Raw genomic sequence first — 23,493 nt, forward strand, 5'->3', positions numbered from 1 at the left:
TTAAGTGAGTTTTGAAATATTGTGTTTGTTGTGCTTGTTGCTTTAGTTCTGCTAATATAATATCTATGCAATCAAACGATTTTGTTCACACACCTAATATCCAAACTTTAAAAGAGGCTAAAAATCAAGAAAACATATTCACCCCCTCTGTGTTGTACTCAGTCGCTAACAACAATAAAAATTATAAATTTTGCACGGATAGTCCGATAAATCCGAATTTTCTCCTAATATAGTCCGATCTTTTTAAATTTGAATTTTCTTTTTTACATACAATAAAATATAATAAATTTAATTAAGAAAGAACAATTATGTATAAAATATAATTAATATGAGAATAAAAATTATTTAAAATATATATAAATAAATATATACTCTTTGTCAAGGTGCTGATTGAGTAGGGGTAGCAAACACCAATAATTGGAATTTTAGTGCCAAATTACAAACGGATATTCGGTTGTGATGGGACAGACAATTCTGTCCACCTGATTCACAAACATTCAATTCCCCACGTTTTGTCTCTGCTATAAATATCTTTCATTTTCTCAAAAAATATTCAGAACTAGTACAAGTATTTAAGCTCGCAAATGCAGTATAAATTATATTGTAGTGCTTCAAGTATTATACAGTTTCCTGAATATTTATTTCACATTATGGAAGCATAAGAAACTTTAAGCACTGCAATATAATTGACATTTTAGATATGTCATATGATATCTAAGTAATGTGCTTTTTTAGCTAAAAATGTTTCAACTTGCACATTTTGAGTGGTGTACCTTTTTTATGTAAAAATGTTTAAAATTGCATGTTTTTGATAAAATAGTCTCTTGTTGTAATTGAGAAATATAATTAGTCACACAATTAATAAAGTACTCTTAATAGTTTTGAAATGCGTGGAATAAAAAGTAGAGTAAGTTTTTTTAATTGTTGAGTTGCAAAAAATCAATTAGAATACAATAGTAATTATATGAATGAATTGCATTACACTATTAAATGATCAAGCAAAAACAAAGTATATTGCGCATCTCTGCATTAAAGTTTTGTACAGATAACTTCTGATTTTACATATATGTATATGTTTACAATATTGAAATCAAGAGCAAAAAATTAGGAGGATAAATATTAAACAAGAAATTAGTTTAGGCAGTTAAAACTGGTGATCAGTGCATGCATACATGCAATATTGTTGTGGTTTAGGACTCCTCCTCTGGTTTCTGATCTTCAGTACTCTCCTCTGCTGGTGCTTCTTCTGCCTTTTCCTCGGATGTGCCTGTTGCATGTTCCTCCTCTGGTTCAACAGGCACTACTGCGCTTTTAATCTTAGCAGCCTCGAGCACGTGACGGTAATTTCCCTTCTCCAGGAAGAGTTGAGCAAAGTGGTGTTTGCAGTAGAGAATTCCATCAAGTGCAGCATAAGATGAATGTGTAAGAGGACACCCTCCATGAGCACACTTGAAACATGGCTTATGGTATGATTCTCCCTCCATTGTAATCTAATTGTGTATAAACAACATTTAGCGGCTACACATTAATAATATAGTCTTCTTCTTTCTTTCTTTTTTTTGAAAGGTAAGCGGTGTTTTTAAAAAAGCCCTTCCGGAAATATACCTTTATCAATAGATTGATAAAGGTAGTAATCAAACCTTAACCTTTCATTTGTATATATTCCACACTTTTATCATACATAACTCGGGAAGTTTATCGAATCTATATCTGAAATGCTGATCACAAACCTTCTCAAATGGATAAACAGTTTTCTGACAAGCTGCACATTTATCCTGAGTTCCAGAGAACATGGAAGAGAGCTTGCTAGGAGTCTTGGTCTACACAGATAAATGAAGATTTGTAAGCAATATAATTATGTAGTAATAGAAATTATACAAATAATTGTTCATGTTGTAATAAGATTTTTGAACAGGTTAGCTTAATACAGTAAAGGGACAGGACAGGACATTTGTAGATAAAATAAGATGTAGAATTCTTGATCTGAACTTACTATTGAATTATCTCTCTCAGGCTTTGCTGTAAGCATAAGTCATGATCATCAGGGAAAAACAGTTAGTAAATTATGCAGGAAGAATAAATTAAATTAGTGGAGTATTTGCTTGCTGAATTGAAAATATACAAAAGTATACTAATTAAAGATGGTTCTCACATGATTGGAAATTCTTGCTGAAGTTCCCAGATTCCTTGAAAAGCTGTTCAAAATGAGGCTTGCAGTAAAGGGTACCATCCATGGATGAGTAGTTGCTCATCTGCAATGTAAATTGATTTTGACAGAACCCTGATAAATATATAATATCCACACACACACATATATATGAGAAGAATCACATTTGTGTACAACAAAGGTCAAGTGAGAGAGAATCCTAGACATGTAAGCTGTAAGCATGATGAACAAAATATCTAAACTTTCAGAAAATTGAAGTGAGGAGATTTCCGGTACTACTCCTCTGCATAGTAATGCGGAAATCTTGTGCACAGGTTCCGGTATTGCAAAAAGACGACAATGATATTCGAAGCAACATTATGGTTAATAAATTACCGTAAGAGTTCCTTTACAATGGCTGCATTTGAAGCAAGACTTGTGATATGTTACTCCATCAACAGATAACATTTCTAAAAAATACACAGTCTTATCACAAACTGTGCATTTATCAGTAGTTCCTGTAAATGATGACATTTTTTCTTCTTCAAAAAGTATAAACTGAAATCTTCTTATTTTCAACTACTTTGAAATGGAAATTGCAACTAAATGAAAATTTTGTACCATCTTTTGTGGAAAAGATACTACAATAAAATTTTGTTCCCTTTAGAGATTAATAGATTAACACATGGTTGGACATTAGATAATTATAATTAGGCAAGTAATGTAATGTTGATGCAGTAAAAATCGGATGAGTAAAAAAAGGTTTAATGTTTTGACTTGTTCTATGCAAAGGACAAGAGGTGAGAAAGAAGGATTGCAAGATTAGCTTAATGAATTGGTGGTTTAGGCTACTCTGTTTTGGCTTTTCATTCATTTGCTGGACACAGATATGTGTGTGACAGAAATATTTGAGAGGTTGGTTTAGAGGGGAAAATTTAAAAGCAAAAAAAATACTAGGAAAAATGCACAAGTCAGCAGATACTCAGATTGGATGGTTCAGAAATATATACATACATCTGAAAACATGGTCTTTCATTTTGGTGTCAAAGAAAGAGTGAATTTTAACAAGTTTCAAATACGTTAAAGATGGCTGCTTCATAAGAAAAAAATTATATAAGTCCTTGTAATAATTCCTTAATACGGGTGAAGCCATGTGGTACATCTCACCCAACGATAATTTAGTACAAGTCGAACTCGTGAAAAAAGTTGACATTGATAATAAGTACAATTTAGCATTGGAAAAACAAAGCTTAAATATGTTACATTGCTTACATTATAGTGGGCATTGCTGATTTACATCGAAGATGGGTCGAGGCCCCGAGAGAATCTTGCTCTATGCGCTTCCTGGTAAGGACGGAAAGAAGAGCTCAGTGTGTACTTCGATCAATTTACCAAGGTGGCGTAAGTTCATAGTTTAGACGAATTCAGGCTTTTCACCAACTGCGTTGTCATTAAGCTTCATCTAAAAGACCCATGGTGGCTTTGGGTGAGGGTCTATTCAATTATAACCTGAAGCATTATCATACGGTGGCAACACCACCACCTGAGATAGTATGAGATCTGAAATGGTCTTTCCATGTCCATCAATTCTCCGTGAGCAGTTAACACCGCCATCTAGAATCTCTCTAACGACCACATTTAAAGACTTAATTCCCCTAACTTCGTAAATTTCCACTGTAAGATGTTCATTGACCAATTTGTTTCTACTTTCAATATCATTTGTAGTGGGAAAAGATGAGAAATTTACAAGCGCTGAGATAGCTTCCTTCACCCAATTCAGAGTTATAATCTTTTTCAGACGGTCAATATCTGGGGGAAAATGTGGGATAATAGAAAAGTTCAGGTCGTTTCCTTTGTCTCCAACCCTGCTATGGGCAACATTGTAGAGAGGAGTAGGTTGACCTGATGGGGCGGGAGAGGAGAGAAATTCAGGTGATCGAAGTTGCTCACCATATTGATATATACTTTCCTTCTGGATTGAGGCTGAGACTGATTTCTGTGCAGCATGGACCTGTTTAAAATCTTGACGACCAGGTCTCTGATCATTTGGATTCATTGACATGCTTTCTGCAGAAATTTTCCACTTAACATGCTCCCGACTGACCTGAATGATAAAATTACTATCACCATGTTTAGTTTTTACATGCATTACATGTTATGGAAACAATAATGACAATGTCTTTAAAAATTTGTAGTTTCTGAATTTAAACAGCAAATGTTCAACTGGGTAAATAAATATATTAAAATATTACAAATAGTGATTACGCATGCATATGTTGTGTTTGTGTTTCTACCGAGAGATAATAAAAAGGCTCACCAATGCTTTTTCAAGAAAAGACTCTTTCCTATGCCCAATACTGCAGATGGTGAAGAAATGAGAGCTGTTAAGCATTTGGCACTGTATTCAACTATACTCACGTAGATTGGCACATAGTACTTCTTATTTTACATTCAACTGTTATTTTATGTGACTGACTGAAGCATATATCAAATAGGTACAGCGTCTTTCACATAAGAAATAAAGTCTAGGGATAAACTCATTAACTAGTTTCTTGCCATTTAACCACTGTAATCCAGATGAACCCCTACTAAATTACAGCTTTGTGTTTTGACAACAGTGCATACACCTTTAACAGCCAACTTCGTTATTAAACAAACCAAACTAGCACAATATGACAGCAACATTTAACTATGACATTGTTCACCCACGAGTTTGGGCAGAAGAGATCGAAGAAACAGCAAATAAGAGAATAAACAGATATCAAACACTTACAGATCAGTATGAATCTAGCATACGTTGACATTTGACATCTCTATGTATGTCAATAAATTTTAGGCATCGAAATACATTACTACATTGACATACATTACTAGATGAAACCCTCATAGTAGAAGGAAAAACTGCAGCAGATACTAATGTTAAAAAAATGCATTCCTGACACTAGAAACCACATTATACACTAACTAAATGCGGGAAAAAAACAGAAAATGTTTGAATAATATAGAGATCATTTCAAACAAACAAAATTTAAAGCTACAACAGCTATACATATCAGACCTGATGCCACCACCACCAGCTGGCCCATTTGTGTACAAAGCTAAAAAGTCCTTGGTAAACTGGATAGCGTGATCCTCTTGCTCAAACAGCCCATCCATTCTTAATCTGATATCTGCACTAGCCATTTCCAATGAGTGTCTATCAATACTTCCACTTGTCTTTAGACTATCCAGTCCAATTATATAAGAAATTATATGGTTGCCAACACCAGGATATGTTTCCTCCAACCATGATCTTACCTGATGTAATAAAAGCATTTAATAAGGAATCAACTGTCATTAACAACAATATATATCTCTTTAATCGATGACTAATGAAGTGTGTGTGTATATATATACACACACTCCCTCCCTCCCAAATTAGTTGAATCTTCGACCTTCTGCACGTACTTTAAGGTGCAAAACATGATAGCTCCACTGTTTATTTTTGAAAATTTTTTTGGGAACAAAAATTTAGGATTCAAATTTTTATTCAGAAGAAAAAAATCAAAAAATGATAAGTCCAACTAACATTTGTTTGCACCTTATAGTACGTGTAAAAAGTCAAAGCGAGAACTAATTTGGGACGGAGGGAGTATTATATATGACTAGAAATAATCAAGATATTATTTGCCGGTACAAAAACCCTCGATCACCTAAAAGGAGCAAGTATAACATACTTGATTATCGTCTTAAGAGCTTAAAGATACAAACTCATTAAAGCATGTTGAGATATATATACCATTTAAAAAAAACAGATAATGTTATTTATTCTATAAACTCTACCAAAAATTCAGCAGCTCTAGCTCGTCTTAGACATTCATATCCCCCATAAGAAATCTCTCCCCACCCTTTCCAACCTGATTCCTGAAAAAAGGAAAACCCTAATGACTAAGTAAGATGGAAGGAGACAATAGCATGCATGTGTAGAAATGTACCACATGGATTCAAATTGTATGTGTCAAAAAACACTGACCCGGAACTTTTGATCTTATTCATACAGACTGCGAGTTTATAACGAATATATATATGTATGTATATATATATATATATCAAAAATCAAAATCAAAATAAAAAATGCTTAATAATGCTTGCCATCTGGCGAAAATTTGTTTTGATGCAATATTCGGGACATCTTTTTGTAAAACCTCTTTTGCAGATTTACAATCGACTCTAAGGAGAAATTTTTGATTTAATAAATCACTCTGAAATTTCGTAATACATAAAACAATTGAAAGTATTTCCTTTTTTATAGTAGAATAATTTCTTTGACGATCATTTCAATGTGCAGATGTAAACTGGACTATTTGTTCTTTACCATTGACTACTTGTTTTAGTATACCGCCGTATCCTAACTCAGAAGCATCCGTTTCAACTACTTTAGAAGCATTTGGATCAGCAAGGTGTAGACAAGGGATTTCTAGAACCTGAGCTTTGATTTGTCGAACAATTTCGGTATGTTCAGATGACCAAGGAACGGGGTTAGTTTTAAGGCGGTCATGTAAGGGTTTGGCTATCCTATTGATGTTTGGATAGAAGTCTAGGACATAGTTGAGACTTCCTAAAAACCTTTGGAGTTGGGTTTTATCTGTGATTTTATGGGGAAATTTGTTGCAAATGTTAGGGCTCTTTCAATTGGTGTAACTGTCCCTTTTGATATGTAGTGGCCAAGAAATCTTATACGAGTTTGAAATAGGGAAATCTTGGATTTTGATACGACTAAACCATTTTTCCTAGATACATGGCAGAAAGTTTTAAGGTGTTTGAAATGTTGTTCAATAGATTCTGAAAAAAATTAGAACATCATCAATATATACTATACAGAATGTAGAATAGTCATTGAATATGTCATTCATAATTCTTTGGAATTCGCTAGGGGCAGTTTTAATTCCAAATGAAAGGACATTCCATTCATACTGTCTGAATGGGACCGTAAAAGCGGTTTTATATCTATCTTTTGGGTGGATTTGAATCTGCCAAAATCCTGATTTTAAATCAAATTTGGAGAATATTACCGAAGATCTTAATTTTTGTAAAAGGTCTTTTTTATTAGGTATAGGGTATCGTACCCATCTTAAGGCTTTATTTAGAGGCTTATAATTTATAACTAGCCTTGGTGTCCCTCTCTCAATTTCAGCATTTTTGTTTACATAGAAAGCTGCACAGGACCACGGGGATCTGGATTTTGATATGATTCCTTTGGATTCGAGCGGTGATTTATTTTCTGCAATGTTGTTCTAGGTCGGAGTTCATTTGGATAGGTCTCGCTTTTGTTGGTATTTCTTTCTCATCAAAATCTTTTTCATAAGGTAAATCAATCATATGTTGTTTTCTATGCCAAAATGCATTTGGTAGGTCAGAACAGAGTTCCACTTCTATTTGTTTTAGTAATTTTAAGATTTTTTCTTTGATAAAGCGGTCTTGTAACTGCTTCTCAATCTTGTGAGAGGAAAGGACTTGTTTTAAATGGGATAATTGTATCTGTTTGCCTTGTATTAAGGCATTTATCTCGTTATTATATATAGAATATGCCTTTATTGTATTGAGGTTCCTTGTTTTGGGTTTTTCAAGAAATGGGAAGTTAAGTTTGGTGTCATGGGTTTTGAAAGTAATACCTTCGTAGGTGACAGTATAGGGAGTTATTAAATTGAAGAAAGGTGTACCTAATATGACAAGATGGTGTATGCCTTTAACTAGGAGAAAAGATGTCTTAATTTGGAAGGTTTTATTATTAATAGAGGCATCAACCTTACTAACTACATTGAGGTTTGAGTTATTAGCGGCGGTTAATTTTTCGTTGGTATGTTGATGAAATCTTTTTGGTATTATTTCTTCTTTAATGCAATTCAAATCTGCTCCTGTATCGAATAAGGCAATGGTATCTAAGATAAAGTCATTTGAGAAGACAACCTTGACTTTTATGAGATATTTTCGGTAGGTAACTTGTCTTAATTCATATAAGAAATCTTCATCTTGTTCGGGAGTATCGTTTAAACTACTTAGTTGTTTTTTTCAGTATTTTGCTCTTCTACTTCACGAACTAGAAGGACATTTAAAGCTTCAGAATCTATCTTCTGTTGTTCTTTAAGGATTTTTAATTCTTCTTTGATTTCTTTGATTTCTTTGTGTAGGTCTTGTATTGTTGGAACGGATTTCTGGTTGGGTTTTTTTTTTAATATTGTGGTCAAGTCATATATAGTTTTTGTTGATGGGAGAATAGAAGGTTTTTGTTCTGGTTTGGGTTCAATTGGTCGTTGGAGTAATTTTTCTAAGAGCTCTTTTCTTAGTTGGGGATCAGTTATCTTTTCTATAATTTCGAGAGAATGTTCCTCATTTCTGGTGAGGACGTTGATTCGTCTGTCTTCAGAGGAGGAATTGTGAGAGGAAGATGAGCTTGTTGCAATCTCATCTATTTGAAGTGGTTCATCATTTCCAGACATTTCAGATGTCTCAGAGTCGGAAGATTCAAGGAGTAAAGCCGAGATTTTGTTGGATAGGCTTTCTTCTATGTTTAACTCTTGTATTTTCCTATTAAGTCTGCAGAATCTAGATATATGTCCCTTTTTTCCGCATTTGTAACAAGTTATATCTTTATTGGTTGGTTTAGTAAATCTATTTTTGTTGAAAGGTTTTTTGTTGTAGGAAGGTTTATTGTTATTATTAAAGGAAGGTTTATTATAGAACGGTTCTGTTGATTTTTTGTAGAAATGTTTAGATTTTGTGAAAGACCTTTTCTGATAAGGTCTTTGATATGGCTTGCATTCGCCATCACATTTTATTTTGGAATAGCTTTTGTTGGGATTATAGTCAAACTGTTGACAGAAAGTACCTAATTCCTGCTTTGTTCTTTTCATCTCCCATTTGAGATGTCTTTGAAGTTTTAAATCTTGACAAATCTTTAGGTCTTCTCGTTGTGTTTGGCTTATGAGTTGGCCATATGTCAGGTTTTTGTAAGGAATCGGGCTTCCGTGTTCAGTTATTAAAGAAGTTCTAACTCTTTCACCGAGTAAGGTTGGAAGTCCGGCTAAGAATTTTTCCTTCCAATTTGCATGGTTCGAGTCTTCTCTAAGCATGACTCTGGTAAGGAAAGTAGTTTTATATCTTTGGAAATCACTAAGTTTTTTACATTTGAGATTATGTAAAAGCTCAGCATTCTTATCTCTCAGGTGAGAAGGGTCACCAATGAAGTGGTGTGTTATGACTAGAATGAGTTGTGCTACTGCTCCTTGGATAGGGTTTCCTTGTTCATCTAAAATGGGTTTTCCCTCTTCATCTTCCCTAATGGAATTTAAGATTTCAAGATGATTTTCAAGGGTAAGATGATAGTCCCACCAACTTTTTAATTGGCCAGAGAACCCTGCTATGAGTAATTCAGCTATAGCTTTGTCTGGGGTTCCTATTTGGGTTGTATAAGCATTGACTGCCATGGTCATTTGTTGTAAATGATTTAGAATGTTATATTCAGACATTCCGTCTATATTCCATTCATAAACAGAGGATGCATTGAATTTAGACTGGGTTAAAATTTCAGGTCTATTTTCAATTCCAATGTCTGGGGCTGTGAATTTTGGAATCATTTGTCAGAGGTCATGAACTTGGGGTATTTCATTTATGAAAGCATCTTCATCTGAGTCATGATGTATGACATTCAGTTGTTTAGATGAAACACTGTCAGCAGCTATTTGGGTTGTGGAAGAGGAGGCTTCAAGTCTGCTAAGATGGTCTTTGATGGCTTTAACGAATTCTGGTCTGTTTGTTCGAATTTGTTGTTGGCTTTGTCTAGAAACTTGGTATGGCTTAAGATGGGTTCTTGGTTATTAATACTTTTGGGGAAATCTATTGTTTTTTGAATTCGGTCTTCTATTCGGTTTAGTTGACTTTCTATGCTATTTAGGTGGGTGTTTGTGTAATTAACAGCAAGGATTGTATTCCTAGTATTTTTTAGTATGTCATCATCTGGTCTCTTGATGGGGTGTGCCTCGATTTTTTCACTATGAACTGTTAGTGTGACATTTCTAAAAGGTGGGTGGTGTGATTCTATAGTTCCGCTACTTGTTTCCCATTGTTTCTATTTTTGGCTCATGCTTCGAGTGATGGGGTTTAGGTAATTTGTGAATGGGAAGAATAAGTTTTGGTCAGAGGAGTAAATTTCCAACCAATCAAAGAATAACATCTGGATTTTGTTTTGGTTGAGAAATTCATAATAAATTTCTTGAAGTTGTGTTTTTTGTTTTTTGAAGTTGGTAAAAAACCAATTTCTTTTTTCAGTATTTTGGGGAGAGTAGAACTCGTTACGAAGAAAAGTTTTATTGATTTGAAATTCTATTTCAATCACATTTAGCTCACTTGGCATTCCCATATTCTCAGTTATAGCAGAGAAGGTGGGGGATGTTGGTGATGAAGGGGAAATCGTGTTTTGATTTGGTGGTAATTGACTTTGTTTATAGAAAGGGTGAGGTATATTGGAAGAATAATCCACGCCACTCATAGAGGTATTGGGTATATCTGATGTAGAGTATCTTGGTCTTGAGGAAGTGTTAATGATAGAAGGGATTTGAGAAATCCTTCCTAAATTTAAGGTTCTTGAGGAAGCATCAGAATATCGGGAACTAATAAAAGGGGCTCGGGATGATCGATCAAATGCAAGAGTGACTCTTCCATTGTCATCTTGGTGAACTTGGTGTATTTGTGTGTTTGGTTCTAATCTTTCCGGTAATCTAGGGCGAGCTACTCCTTCTAAAACCCATTCAGTGGGAAGGGAAATGTCATGCCATTTTATGGATCGAGGAATGACTGTGTTAGACCTTGAAAGGTCAGTTTGAAGAAGGATGGTTTCTCCTTTGACGAAAGCATTTTTATGCCCATCATCACCAATGGACATTATTGCTTTGTAATGAATTCGAAAGATTAAAGCAACCGGAATTGATCCTTCTAACATTTTATAGTTGTGAGTTTTAACTTGGAGTGTCATGCTATGGATAACATTCCTGTCTTTAAGAGAAATGGATAAATTTGGATAGCAACTAAAAGAGATGGGTCCGTTACATAGACTTGATTCTATGGAACTTAACAGAGAGTCATTGAACTCAAGGAATCTAGCATCTCTTAAAATGGCTAATATTGAGGTGTCTAATCCTTCTTTGGTTAAGGGCTTAATTCCTACTTGGACTAGACCAATATGGATGTAATTGTATGATTTTGCTAGTTTTTCTAGGGAACTTTTGGTGAGAAGGTGAATTGTTTCGAATGAGTTTGATAGGTGTATGTCCCTTTCTTCGGTTTTGATGGAAGAACTTGAACTATACAATTTTGTATCATAAACTTGGCTTTTTGGGATTTTTGGGATGTCCCAACGCTCTATTGCTTTTTGGAGGTTTTCGACGTTAGTTTCCTCACTATGTGTAATATTTTTTGAGTCTAACGTACTAGTGGAAGAGTTTGAAAGAGATGTAGTTCTGCAGAATACAGAATCCATGTTCTAGGTTCAAAAAAGACGTAGGCTAAGCTTTTGCTTACAATCCTAGAGAAAACGGGTTTACTGCCTCCTATGGACTTATAACCGATAAACTAGGCAAAACGACTCGGCAAGGGCTTAGCTACAAAAGTTAAGAACTAAGAACAGAGAAACAGTAGGCAATAGGATTACAACTCCCTTCTGGCTCTGATACCAAAAGGACGATATAGGACCAACAAATATTAATATAAACAGTAGGGAGAGTTATAGGACCAACAAATATTAATATAAACAGTAGGGAAAGTAATATAGTAAGACTAAGACATGTAATATAGTAAGACTAAGACATGGTATGCATATTATATATAACTAAGTCATGGCAAAACATAAGAATTAACACAAAATATTAAAACATGATATGAACAAGAATAGGATTTGAAATTATTTGGAAACGCTTTTGATTATATAACTGAAAGCAATCTGCTAGTCTTTGTGTTACAATTTGAGAAAACTTGAGAATAAACTTCGGAAATATGAACTGCTATCACTGGTACAAGATGTGTATATTATCTGCTCTCTAATTTCAAGTCCTATTCTTGTTCATATCATGTTTTATTATTTTGTGTTAATTCTTAGAATGTTATATTCAGACATTCCGTCTATATTCCATTCATAAACAGAGGATGCATTGAATTTAGACTGGGTTAAAATTTCAGGTCTATTTTCAATTCCAATGTCTGGGGCTGTGAATTTTGGAATCATTTGTCGGAGGTCATGAACTTGGGGTATTTCATTTATGAAAGCATCTTCATCTGAGTCATGATGTATGACATTCAGTTGTTTAGATGAAACACTGTCAGCAGCTATTTGGGTTGTGGAAGAGGAGGCTTCAAGTCTGCTAAGATGGTCTTTGATGGCTTTAACGAATTCTGGTCTGTTTGTTTGAATTTGTTGTTGGCTTTGTCTAGAAACTTGGTATGGCTTAAAGATGGGTTCTTGGTTATTAATACTTTTGGGGAAATCTATTATTTTTTGAATTCGGTCTTCTATTCGGTTTAGTTGACTTCCTATGCTATTTATGTAGAGAGAGAGAGATCTTAGAAACAGGAATTTTAAGAAAGTCACTGACACATAGTGATATTAAAAACTGTAGAAATCTGATCTCAGCTATTTTTCTGAAACTAATTATGATCTCAGTTGAATTTACGAGCAATAAAAAATTGAAAGTAGGATAATGATCTTATAAATGGAGTATGACTGTAGTTAAATATGCGCAAAAAAAATCAGAAAGTAACCTTTGGAGCCAACAGTAGGAGCTTATCAGGTACCAGTGCAGCAGCTGGTTTTGCTCCAGAGCAAATAACTTTATCTTTTGTTAATGACTGAAATGAAACATCTCGAAAATCTATAACCTGTTTCACATGAAGATAATATATACTTAGTCCCATTCACTATCAACTGTATGAATATGGATAAGGGGATAAGAACTTATGCCTGAGCGACTAACTTACTACATCTGGGGTAATATAAGCACCCGGATCTCCAACTTCATAAAGAAGCTGTTGGGCACATGTGCTAAAATTCAACACCCCTCCACTCCCATCTGCTTTTCCTACACATACTTTCCCATCACAACCAACTTCAGTGAAAGGAAGTGACAAATCAAGAAGCTGAGAAAAAGGTATGTCTCGAAATTTATCTCCTGCGATAAGAACAAACAAATAAATGAAATACATAGAATATGCGCAGAAGTCATTGTAAATAACCTGCAGTTTTGTCCAAGACGCAACTATAAACACCGCTTTTCAAGTTACTTTAAAAAAAACAAAGGCTAAAAGCGGTATCTACCTGGATGCATAAAATATCCTCCTGTGAGCTGACAGCCACACTCGAGCAAGTGACCAGCCAAAGATCCCTGCGCCAGCAGCTGCACATCATCCCAGTTCCAACCTAGTTCATAAACCTAATCATTTAAAGTTTATTTTATTAGACTTGTTTATGAAAAATCACTTAATAAATATATTATAGTAGACATATAACTATTCAAGAAGTATGGCACTAAAATCAACTTCAGTAATTTAAGCTTACAATTATAGTAGATAATCCTTGTGTAAGTAAATGTTGTCATCTGACAAGCTTGGTACTTACCAGTAAGAATCAAAGCAAATTTTTAAATCAAATTATATATTGTATGATAACCATTTTTTGACAACCACCATATAAAATCACATCTGATTTCAGAAAGTTAATGACTAGTAATGAATAACACCACTACATACTGATTCACACCAACTTGACTTGCAGAAAATCCACTAAGTTATTCGAGAGATTCAATTTGCAGTTAATACCATTGGAGCTAAAAACAAGGCAGCATCGGCAACTCGAGAAGTAATAATAACATTTGGTCTGTGCTTTTCCAGACACTCAACAATTGGAGCAGCCCCCAGATACACGCTAATTCCCTGCACAGGTTAGACAGTATCTAATTACCAAAGAGAGGATTTAGCACAATAAGTTTCTGCAAAACCTAGTATCCAGTTTGCATATAGCTGTCTACGCACAAAGGACGAATAAAGAAAATTGAAATAAAACTATTAACAAATGATGTGTTACTTGGACAATATGTAACAATTGACAATTTCTGTAAAGACTTGTGTCATCACTTTCTTCGGAGATGAATAGATGATAACAAAGTATATCATTATGATACCTATAAATTACTCTAGGAAGCATACGTTACGAAAAATTTAGCTCCAAACATAAACTGCAAGTACTAAGTTCTCACATCATTAAAACTTCCGGTATGATGGTCCAGACCTGAAAATCAACAGAAAAATCATACTATAAGCCTGACAATATACCTTTATACCGAGAGGAAAAGGCAAAATTATACCTGAAGTAGAAACAAAAGGCACAAATTACCTTTTGAGTACAAGTACTATGACATTAAGAGCATTTTGAAAGATTTATCTCATTTCAGTCCTTTGATAAGCATAGTACCTGCTTCTGAGACCTCAACTTGATAAGCCACGCCAACAGTAATACTAATGCCCAGTGTGCTTGCTGTTTCTAAAACCTTTTGCTGTGCAGCACATGTGTCATCTGATTTTTTTAAAGGGATCAAAGAGACATACTTCAATAAGCAAAGCACATCAAAGGAGAACATTGCTTAAAGGCAGTTCTAGAAATTCTTTAGATGCTTACTTGCACCCATATTGGTGATTATGCAAACCCCTCTTTCAACTGCCAGGGGTAGTAGCAAATGCATCCACTCTTGAACTGCCAACAGAGACAAATTATTATGGCGCAGAGTTGAATGTGGACAATGTACAGACAAAACGGCTAGTGCACTAGGTATCCCAGTAGCATCAGCTAGTTGACTTGTCAAGCATAATGTATTCCATTTAGATCAGACCATTGATTTAAAACTGAAATGCCAATTTTTAAAACCTTAACAGTGCTACTGAATACTAGTAAAGTAAGCACATACTACGGGGATCGAAACCAACACCGCCAGACTTCATAGCTTTGTAGCGGTCTGACAAAGTACGCTCTGCCAGGCATTCAAGTACAAGATAATTTAACTCATTAACCCGTTGAAGTAATTTGAGAGCTGCCAATGGTCGATCACCTCCAAAACCAGCACCACAACCTACATAAACCTTGTCCTTGCGCCTTTGAGGGTTCACTCGCTGCATTTAACAAACTGTCAGGCCTTCTTTCGAGGCCAGCTCCAAAAAATTCCTATATATAATTATACAGTTGCAATATACCAACCTTCCTAACCACACAGTTCTGAATCTCCGGTTCCTTGCCACTCGAGTCTTTTTCCGTCCCCTGCGATCAAGTTCTAGTATAAATTTCTCTAAGTCATAAACGCAAAATAGAAAATTACAATTTCCTTATATTTCAACAATACATTCATAACAATAAAAATCAGTTTATAGTAATGCTCAAATGATGCATGTGTGTGCGCGCGTGTTAATTATAGCAGAAATCGTGCCCACAATTCTGATTGTATACATGATTTACCAACAAACTAATCTGAGAAATGAATAAAAGCTAAATGTATGCACAAATACATGAAATAATTTTAGTAACTTCGATCAGTAACAAATCGTATAATCCACCAGAATAAAACAAACACACGGTATTAATTTAGCTTATTACAACATTTTCAGCACAATTCAAGTAACGAAAATAGATAATAACAAATAAGTCAGTTCCATTCATTGCATTCTACAATCCAGCTACGAAACACCAGTTAAATTATGACAAACCACAATCAACACAATTACAATCGCCAGTAACAGAAACCGCCATTTCCTAGTTTGTTAGCTAAACTAGTATTGTATTTAAACGAATACGTTAACACAAATACAATACACACATTCACACACAGCTTTGCTTAAGTTAATTAGTATTAATTCAGCTAAATATGAAAAATCTAGTATTGATTTAATATTTATTTTCAGCATAATTAAATATATTCCGAGCAATTAACAGTAATTCAAGTGGAGAGAAAATTAGAGGATATTGATTGCAAGGATTTGATAGAAAGAACTGATGAGAATATTTAATTTAAATAAATAGATAATGAGAGACACACAGAAACATACAGTTGAAGTATATGAAGCTTTTGTATGGACGTCCATGTCTGCTGTTTTCTTCGTCTACACCGGTTGATGTTTATTGGTCAGGTGTCGAATTAATTTGGTCAGGTATCAAATTATCTATTTTGATTTGTTTAAATAAAAAAATTTTAACTAACTAAAATTATCTAAACACTTATATAAATTATAAGTATTTATCAATTAATATTAATTACCTATAAATGACTTATTCATTTTAAACAATAAGTTATTTATTCTAAAATTTCCTAAACGGGCACAAATTCTGGTTTGTGTAAAAAAATCAGTCTATTTTCACTTATTTTCAGCTCAAAAACTCCAATAAGATTACGACAATTCGATATTATCATCAATAACAACTAGGGGTGAGCGCGGTGCGGGCAGTGCGGTTTTTTCCTCAAACCGCAAACCAAACCGCACATGCGGTTTGATCAAATTTCCAAACCGCAACCGCACCGTGTACCCTCAAAAACCGCATAACCCACACCACGAAAATGCGGTGCGGTGTGGTGCGATTCACTGCGGTTTATACATTACAAGTTCGAAAATTTTAAATAAATACAAAACTTAAATTAATTAAATTTCCGAATAATATAACAAAGTCGCCAATATTCTTCAATAATACAAATAAGAAATTCCACACTGTAAAGTTTAACTTAGAAGATTGGATCGACAATTAAATGAGTTCACTATTAAATAGGTGGCTTTGTACCATGTGTCTCATTATTTTTGAAGAAACTCACTGCAGAAACAAGGTGATCACTAAGTAAGCACTCCTAGTATGTTAAATGGAATCAAACTTAATAAATGGAATCATGAAATATAAGTATTATATATATATATATTAAATATTGCGGTGCGGTTTGAACCGCATTTCAAAATTTTAAAACCACAACCCACACCGCACCGCGTGGTTTATTAAAAATTCAAACCGCAACCGCACCACGAAAATTAAAAACCGCGTTTCGCGGTGCGGATTGATGTGGTGCGGGCGGTTTTTGCGGTTTGTGCGGTTTTCTGCTCACCCCTAAATTAACAACAAACGTCCAACGATTCGCCATCTCTGACGAAAAATCAAACGAAAATCCAAAAAAAAATTGACAACATTAAAATCGAACTATAACTGAACAAAACTTATCATGTATCATCTAATAACTATTAACGAAACTAACAACGAAGAAATATAGTCGATTGACATTGACTTCGGCCGAAATTTTGAAGAACAATACGAATCCGATGAGTGGAAATTAGCAATCAAACCTAAGAACTGATGATAAAAATGGATACAGGGTGTTTCAAACATCAATTTCACTAGTCATATGCATGATCTGAAGTTCAATACACGATCGAAATTTTCTTGATATTCAAGAACACAAACCTTAATTAAAATAATTTCCCCAATTTAATTCTTATAAATATTATATTTTTAATTAACGTCGTTAGTTGATCCTTGATGACGATACACAAATTTTAATTAAATTTAAACTGTAGTATTGCAAGTGATACTTTTTAAATGTTATCATTTAAACAGTGGATTAGCCAAACTTCATGTATACAAAATGCAATTTTGTCTAAAAAAATAATACTAGAGTACTTGGGTTAAACATAAAGTAAGTCACTGGTCGGGACAAAATATAAAAAGTTGGTCCCTGGGTTGTTTAAATTGAACGGAATGTTAGAGTTAACGTGACTGGCTGCTCATCAGTTCGGTTGAAACTTTATGCAACCGCTATATTATTTCTATCAATACTTCATATGATTGGTTGGCTTGAACTTTTGAAGTATAGGGTTGCAGTGTGGGGATGTTGATCATCTTTGTACGCTTCCGGTTTCGATTGACGTAGTCTCCTTTTTTTTGACTCGCATATATTGTGTTCAGTTGTTTCATTTCATTCCTTTATTGAATTTATTACATGTGCATATTACACTTGGACTGTGTAATTCTTTTAGTGAGTAATACAGGAAAACATGTGAATTTTACTTAGCTTTTCGTAGGTCACCTCTTCTTTTGTGTGTCAATCAAGTCCATCGTTTTAATTGTTTGTGTTAGTCCCTAACAATGCAACAAGAATTACAGAATGGGGGTTGAATGGAATTTTTGAAACTTTTTCAGAAATATAAAATGTTCTATCTTAATAATATATAGGTGTTAGATTTGCTAAATGCGGAATAAGAATTAGTTAAATCAAAAACACAAAGTAATAAAAACACAAGTCTTTAAAACTTTCTGGTGGATTTGAATGTATCCACTAGATATATATATATATATATATATATATATATATATATATATATATATCAAGAGAACCCTGTAAAGCTTGAATAGCTCACAGCTGCTTACAAAATAAGAACAACTAAACTTACAGAGAAATGCTAAGGATACAGCTTACAAATGTTTCTCTGAGAATTTTCTTTCTTAGTCTTCTTGTTGTTCTAATTGCTACTCTTGGTTTATATATCACCAAGATTACACAGTAATAAGACAAGATAATAAAAACAAAACCTATCAAGTCTAATATTATGCCACTTCATTACTCTATTCCAACATCTTTGAATATCTTCTTAATAGCATGGAAATGGCAATGCTTCTTTGTTCTCAAAAACCCAGTTGAATAGGCTTTCACATTCCTTTTGCATATACTCGACGCATGTGACTGAATTGTCACTGTCAACAGATGTTTGAATTGATTATCCGCCGGGTACATGATCATCCGTCGGGCTGCCTTGTTGATCATCCGTCGAGTAGCATTGTTGATTATCCGTCGGGTAGCTATTTGGCACTTGACTTTATTTTATTTATGCAGAATTACAAGACATCATCTATGTACAATTAATCAACCTATTCTGCATATCTAATTAAAGTCAACATGACTTATATGCTACTACAGAATCTATACAAAGGTGTATGCAGAAATGTGCTACAGACTTATTGTTACATAAGCTACTCACTCGATGGATGTCAAATCCTTATCCGTCGGGACTATATTGAGTCATCCGTCGGGACAATATTTGCTTATCCATCGAGTGCTACATATTTCACTAAGTTAAATCTACTAAGGTGTTTTGATAATGAAATCATCAAGTTCACAACATATACACAACAATCTCCCCCAATTTATGTCTACTATAATTGTAGCCATAAATTAAGAGAAACTTGATGATAACAAAACACCCTAAAAATACAACTTTTAATGGAAGTAGATAAAACTGTAAAGTGCCGCAATTAACAAAATGTACAAAGATCTGCTCACAATTATTTTCAAGGTGCTCCTCTAGCCTGAGCAGATTAATCTATTTCCTTGAAGATCTGGATCTCTTTCCAAGCTTTCTGTTATTTTCTTCTATCTGATTTTGGAGCTGTCTGTGGAATTCCAGTTCATCAAATTCTGAGAGATTTAGCCTTTCTTGCATTTCCAAAAGAGTCTCATTGCTAGAGATGCTCAATTGGTCTTCTAATCTGAAGAATCTTCTAATTCCTTTATCATCCATGAATTCTATCAGCCAATAGGGCCTTAGATGCACTCTACTCCCTGTGTAAGGAATAGTTAGAGTCTTTGGGAGTGTATCTTTGGCTCTAATACTCCTCAGTTCTTCAATCTTCTTTAGAACAAGTCTTCCAGCTGTCACATTGAATCCAAAGTTCTTCTTGAAGGATGAATAAACCTTTATCAGCACAGATGGGCTTTCTTGAAGGATCCTGTGAAGTGACCACTGTATCTCTTTTCCTCCCTTGTACTTGAATACTAACCTTTCAGGAAGATTCCTGTAAGCATCAATCCCTCTAACTTCTTCAGTTCATCTAGATAGAGGTTTAAATCTGAGAATTCCTTGATGTCACAGATGTACATGATATCTCCCTTGTTGACTTTGGTTTGAGCTTTGGTTAGGGACTTGGATTCGAGAGTTGAGGGTTTCACTTTCTTGACTGCTCTGGTCTCTGTCTTCTTTGGCTTCATGAATTGAGGTAGATTGAGTTCAGGTATTGGTATACTATCCCAGTCTATTGGCTCATCCTTTGGAATGATAGGTTCATCATGAAAATTCTTGGATGGACTAATCTTGAATTCTCCATGTGCCACAGAGGGCATGGATGTTTGAGTAGTTGTAGACATAGACTCTTTGGGAAAATACCCTTCCATCTCCTCATCACTGAAATCCAATTTTCTCTTGATTCTTTGCTTGTACCTTGGCTTCTTTGTCTGTGGAGGTTTATTTTGCATTACTTGATCTTGAGATTCAACTGTTTCAGATGGTTGTGCAGAAACTTGTTGTGTAGGTTTCACAGCTTGTAGCTTGGTCAAGATAGCAACTTGCTCCTTCTTTTGTTTGACCTTTTTAGCATCAAGAGCAGCTTGCTTCTTTTCTTGCTTTAATCTTGCCTTTTCTTCTCTCTTTGCTTCAGCAAATTGAGGGTGTCCAGCCACCACACAAATTTATTTACCATTCCTGAAAACTTTAACAATTCTTCTTTTCAATGCTGAATAAGCTGGATCCTTGTAGAATGTTATGGACCTGGCCAACAGGTTCTTTTCATCAGGCTTTGGTGTCTCATACACTGTGTCCAAGGGGTTCTTTAGTGAAGATTTTGGATAATTCACCCTTGGCTTCAAAATTAGCTTAGCCTTTGGAGATTTGATGCAGGATGGTTGTCCTCTTTCCAGATTCTTCATACTCATTTCATTCACAGATATTTGCCTGACTTGAGAGTGATGAATGGCTAATTTTTTTGGCTTCTTTACTAACCCAAATCTCTTTTGTATATCCTCATCAATTTTCTCCCAGTTGATTGGACTCAACTGCTTCTTCTCAGCTGCTCTCAATGTGGCTGCTACTTCATTTATTAGATCAATTATGTTTGTTATTGGTGGCTTGGTGAAAGCAATTGTAGGCAAAATTATTTTTCTGACTTGAATGTTAAGCTGTTTCTCCCCCTCACTTGATCCTTTCTCCCCCTCTTTTATCATCAAGTTGTGTGGGAGGGAATTGAGCTTCCACCAATTGTTGGAGTAATGCAGTTTGAGCTTCTTGATTGTTTAATGTCTTGGCCATTGACTTCTCTACAACAGATAGTCTTGAGTTCATGGCCTCAACTTTCCTGTTTAGATCAGCCTCCTTCCTTAGTTTGTGAGCAATTTCAGTCATGGTGGTTACAGGAAGTCTAGCATCCATCCTTTCTATAACATCCTGCTTGACTTCAGAAATTTCCTGCTTGATGGCATCCACACTCTGACTGTGTTGGAGGGCTTGAATCTTATGCACCTGGAGTGCTTCAAGATGTGCTTTGAGTAGTTGCTTTGTGCTAGCATTGGAAGATGCCTGAATGGCTGCTTGGGTGTCATGAATCAGCTTGAAAAGTGTTGATTGGAGATGTGAGTAGGAGCATTCTTTTGTGACATCCAGGCAGGAATATCTGCATCTCCTCCTATGTCCATGCTATCTTCCTCATCATCACCACCATCATCCCCAAAAGAAGTCTCATTCAGTTCAAAATCACTGCCAATGTTCGAAGGCATACCAGTGATTGCATCCTTTGCTCTTTGTAAAGATTGTGTTATATGCACCAAGTTCAGCAATCTTTCAGCCTCCTCATTGCCCTGTACAGCTAGAGTTTGGTAAGCTGTCACAGGGTGAGTGAATGTCTCAGCATCCAAGAAAATGGAATCTATAACAGCTTGATATTCTTGCTGAAATAGCCTTTCCATTTCTGCATCATTGACACCCATTGACTCACTTGCAATGGTTTCCACACTTATTACTCATATACCTGCATTTCTATCTTGATCTCTCTTTTGTTGCATCAAGGTCTTACCTTGGCTCCCCACCCTCACACCCTCACCTTCACCATCTAAGGTGGGACTCCTCTCACTTACTTTTGCCAATCCTGAAGAAATGGATTGCATTTGTTCACTCTTTTCCTCTCCTTTTTCCTGGGAGCAACCCAGACTCTCACTCATTTCACTCCCTTCCCTCAATCCTAGGAGTGGTTGCACTACCTCTAAGTCTTCTGTACTTGTAATAATTGATGAAATTTGAAGTTGTGCAGAGACACTCGATGGATAAGGGATATTTGTCGGGTTAGTAGTTTGACTATCCAACGGATAACTGTTGTTAAGCTTATCCATCGGGATACAATCACTACTTGACGGATGAACAATATCCATCGAGAGAGTATAAATAAATGAGTTTGGAGTGGAGACTATTGTAGACTCTGTGCAGATTGATGAAAATTTTGGCACAGATTTCTCAACAGTCTCAGAAAGAAATGGCAAGTGAGCCAACAAATCATCTAAAAGATGATGCTCACTTGCTTGGATTTTTGGCTTCTCCAAGAGAGTTAAAGATGGAGAATTTGGAAGTGATGTGTTTATCATGTCAACATCCAAGGAGTGTGTGGGAGAGTTTGGTATTTCAGGGGCTTCAATTGTTAGAGATTTTGGCTGTGACTCCACATTTGTTGGAGCCACATCAAACTGACTTTGAGAAGGTGCAGTGACAGTGTCTTTATCACCAGTTTGCACAGTGTGTGAACCATGTGTTTCCCCAAGGGTCTTTGATTTCTTCTTTCTAGTATAGGTTTGGGGTGAGCTTGTGTCCCTTACCCTTTTGTCCTATGCTCTTGGTTGAGAGCTTTGTTCAATAGTCACATCCTTTTGGGAGGATGCAACTAGTAATGAGCTTATATCCTTATTAAGCACTGCAGTTTGTTGGGAAACTGCAGTGTGGCTAGGCTGGGAAACACTCACCTCTCCAACCTTATCCTTAGGGTTTCTTTGATGTTCACCCTGTCCCTCACCTTTCTTACCCACCTTCACACTCCCCTCTTTTGGTTTGGTGGATTTTACAACTGGCATCTTTTGAGAGACACTAGAGGGGGCTTTCTTTGTCTTGGTTTTTGAAATTTTTGGATTTGGTAGCTTGGGTAGGCAACTGTTGGGTCAATGACACAGTTGCCATAGCTACACTAGAATGTAAAGAAGTTTGTGAGGCTGGAAGAGTATAGACAGATGAACTTACCTCACTTACCTGAGGTGCCTCCATAATAGGAAAATAGAAGAGTGGCACCTCTTTGTGATGGTTTGCCCTGTTCAAATCTACAATGATTCTCCTTTCTTGAACCCAACAATCTAATTTGTTGGTTGGGTTCTCAAGAACAATATCCTCAGAGAGGTGGTTAGCAATTGTCATTAAAAATCTAGCATAGTAAACATTATTACCCCTCTTATTTA

The 23,493-nt window shown here is 35.2% G+C and overlaps 2 protein-coding genes across 4 annotated transcripts; both read right to left on the reverse strand.

The window, feature by feature from the left end:
• Nucleotides 1–991: 991 nt before the first annotated feature.
• Nucleotides 992–3,558, reverse strand: LOC141689461 (LIM domain-containing protein PLIM2b-like). 2 transcript variants are annotated; one of them, XM_074493752.1, is made up of 6 exons: nt 3,419–3,539; nt 2,543–2,664; nt 2,153–2,252; nt 1,994–2,019; nt 1,731–1,820; nt 992–1,490 (listed from the first exon to the last, which is right to left on the reverse strand). In XM_074493752.1, the coding sequence occupies exons 2-6, from the start codon at nt 2,612–2,614 to the stop codon at nt 1,191–1,193; spliced, it is 588 nt and encodes a 195-aa protein (XP_074349853.1). In that variant the 5' UTR covers nt 2,615–2,664; nt 3,419–3,539; the 3' UTR covers nt 992–1,190. The 2 variants fall into 2 exon arrangements, with proteins under 2 accessions (XP_074349853.1, XP_074349854.1); XM_074493753.1 differs by lacking the exon at nt 2,543–2,664 and having other exon boundaries at nt 3,419–3,558.
• Nucleotides 3,344–16,359, reverse strand: LOC141689460 (uncharacterized). Of its 2 annotated transcripts, XM_074493750.1 has the most exons (14): nt 16,256–16,359; nt 15,414–15,473; nt 15,127–15,328; nt 14,841–14,915; nt 14,637–14,738; nt 14,422–14,453; nt 13,985–14,098; nt 13,485–13,599; nt 13,148–13,338; nt 12,932–13,048; nt 5,969–6,049; nt 5,205–5,443; nt 4,464–4,503; nt 3,344–4,250 (listed from the first exon to the last, which is right to left on the reverse strand). In XM_074493750.1, exons 1-14 carry the CDS (start codon nt 16,289–16,291, stop codon nt 3,645–3,647), a joined length of 2,010 nt encoding a protein of 669 aa, XP_074349851.1. In that variant the 5' UTR covers nt 16,292–16,359; the 3' UTR covers nt 3,344–3,644. The 2 variants fall into 2 exon arrangements, with proteins under 2 accessions (XP_074349851.1, XP_074349852.1); XM_074493751.1 differs by lacking the exon at nt 5,969–6,049.
• Between the last annotated feature and the right edge of the window lie 7,134 nt (nt 16,360–23,493).

The sequence above is a fragment of the Apium graveolens genome, chromosome 10, assembly GCF_009905375.1.
Source record: "Apium graveolens cultivar Ventura chromosome 10, ASM990537v1, whole genome shotgun sequence".
Lineage (NCBI taxonomy): Eukaryota > Viridiplantae > Streptophyta > Magnoliopsida > Apiales > Apiaceae > Apium > Apium graveolens.